The sequence below is a fragment of the Pteropus alecto genome, unplaced genomic scaffold (genome assembly GCF_000325575.1).
Source record: "Pteropus alecto unplaced genomic scaffold, ASM32557v1 scaffold117, whole genome shotgun sequence".
NCBI lineage: Eukaryota > Metazoa > Chordata > Mammalia > Chiroptera > Pteropodidae > Pteropus > Pteropus alecto.
In genome coordinates, this window is record NW_006440642.1 from 959,698 (window position 1) to 962,426 (window position 2,729).

General features: G+C 35.2%; 1 protein-coding gene across 1 annotated transcript in view; it reads left to right on the plus strand.

Moving 5' to 3' along the window:
- Positions 1–2,729, plus strand: part of DNAH6 (dynein axonemal heavy chain 6) — a 233,739-nt gene that overhangs the window by 183,344 nt on the left and 47,666 nt on the right. Inside the window, exon 65 of the mRNA XM_025050893.1 lies at positions 985–1,145. Within this exon, the coding sequence (XP_024906661.1) occupies positions 985–1,145 (161 nt within the window). The remainder of the gene's footprint in view (positions 1–984; positions 1,146–2,729) is intronic.

Consider the following 2,729-nt stretch of genomic DNA (forward strand, 5'->3'; position numbering starts at 1 on the left):
AAACATGTACTCTCATCTACTACTGGTAGAAGTGTGGAATGGTGGCATCACTTTGGAAGACATTTTCACATTAGAAAAAGTTAAACATGCACATACTCTGTCAAACAGCAGTTCCACTCCTAGGAATATACACAAAATGGAGTGCACATGTATACCCAAAGACATGTTTGAGAATGCTTATTGCAGCATTGTATGTAATAGCCAAGAACCAATAAACCAAATGTCCATTGGGAGAAGAATGGATGAATAAACTACGGTGTTATCACACAGTAGAATATTATACAGCAATAAAAATTAACACAATAACACACAATAATATAAATTAATCTAAATAAATAATGTTGAATGAAATATGCCAAATACAAAAATGTATATACTCTAAGATTCCACTTATATAAAATTCAAAAACAAGCAAAATTAATCTATGGTGTTAGAATTCAAAATAGTTGTTACCCTTGAGAATGAAGAAGGATACTAATTGGAAGGATGCTGGTTCTTTTTTTTTGTCCTAAGTGGTGGTACATGTGTATATTCACCTTGGGAGAATCCAGTAAGCCATACATTAATGATTTGTGTGATTTTTCTATGTATATGTTAAACTTTAATTTTTTTTAAGTTTTTAAAAACTTATTTATTGTGTTGGAAGTCAGGATAATGGGTATCTTTGGGAAGAAGGAAAGAGAGAAAGGATTGGAGTGGAAAGGGGCATAGATGTATCTGGAGTGTTGGCAAAGTTCTCTTCTCAACCACAGATGTTCATTTGTGATAATTCATAGAGCTATATATTTGTTTTTGTGCACTTTTTCGTATGTGTGTTATAGTAAAAATGTTTTTTAAAAACAAGAAAAAAACATTTATACATCTATCAGATTGAGGATTTTAAATGTGTGCTAGTTCTAGGCATCAATCTATGATATTTAAATTTCTTAATAATTGCATTGCTTATAAAACCATTAAACAGCATTTTATTGTTGTTCAACTCAGGGTGCAATCAATTTCACTGGGGCAAGGACAAGGACCCATTGCTGAAAGGATGATCAAAGATGCAATGAAATTAGGAAACTGGGTATTTTTACAAAACTGTCATCTTGCTGTTTCTTGGATGTTGGCAATGGAAGAGCTAATTAAAACCTTCACAGATTCAAGTATGTTGAACTCATAGCATTTGCATAATAATACCATTTTATATAGACTTTCTTGTTGAATCCAATTCTTATAATAAATATTTATTGTAGGCATTGTATTTCCCCATACTAAAGAGAAGAAATTTGAGACATAGAGAGATTTAGTTAAGTTACACAGCCCAGATTCGAAAAAAACGTCTCCAAACTCCAGGTTGAGAGTTCGATCCACTGGGTCATTTGTTTCATGTTGCCTTCTATTATTGGAAGCCTTTTGAAGTCAAAATAGATTTTATATAGGCATGACAAGAAGTAGAAATATGAACTTAGGACACAGAAGGAAATTAAACCTTTCACTATAGACTGAGAGAAGTAGTGTTTTACCACTTTGTAACCTCTGTAACTCACATGACAACTAACCATCACATTGTGCCTCATGGCCACACTCCCCCTACCCCGCCACCCCGGATATGCCCAGTATTATTCATAGTTGCTACCACTAATTATAATATCACCACATTTTTTCTTACTCAAGAAAGTATAATGGACTGCTAAGAGATAAGAAGTAGAGTTAGAATCTATTTATTTTTAAATGTTAGTATAAAAACAATTGAAACCATAGGAGCTATGTTATTGGTAATAAACAGGGTAGGCCCCATTTCACTGTTCTGCCAGGAGGCCATGGGAGAGAACCACCTGTGTAGGATATCCAGAGCCCTCTCTCCGGTGTCTTCCTTTGTGCCCTGACCACAGAAAGCTTTCTGGGAAGGTGAAGGTTATGCTACTGGTCTTGCAAGAGACTTTACTTACCTATTAAGGTGAAGAGCTGCTCATTTACAGAGTGGCCAGCCTGCACTGATTGCCAGCTTCACAGCTTTCCCCTAAAGACCCATCACTTCCTGGTTCCCCCTTGCCCTGCCTTCCACAAGCTGCTGCTAACAAGGATAAAGAGTCATTTGAATCTACTGTCCAGAATGACATAAAAACTGATGGTATTAACATATAATAACACGGAGAACTCTCATTCATTGCTGGTGGGAATGCAAAATGGTATAGCCACTTTGAAGACACTTTGGTGTTTTCTTTAAAAACTAAACACACTCATATCATTCTATCTAGCAATCACACTCCCTAGTATTTATCCAAAGAGTTGAAAACTTATATCCACAAAAAAACCTGCACACGGATGTTTATAGCAGCTTTATTCATAATTGCCAGAACTTGAAAGCAACCAAGATATCTTTCAGTAGGTGAATGTGTAAATAAACTGTGGTACAATAAAGTATTAGTCAGTGCTAAAAAGAAAGGAGCTATCAAGCCATGAAAAGACACAGAGGAACTTTAAACGCATATTACTAAGTGAAAGAAACCAATCCGAAAGGTTTATATACTGTATGATTCCAACTATACGTCATCCTGGAAAAGGCAAAACTGTGGTGACAACAAAAAGAGAACACTTAGAAATCAAAAAAAAAAAGATGGGTAGGTGACCCAATAGAAGAAAGGGGAGAAGGAGGGGAGATATAAAAGGGAATAACCAAATGGCCAATAAATAAACCTATGAAAAGGGGAAACAATTTAAAACTTCGATGAAATACCACTATACAT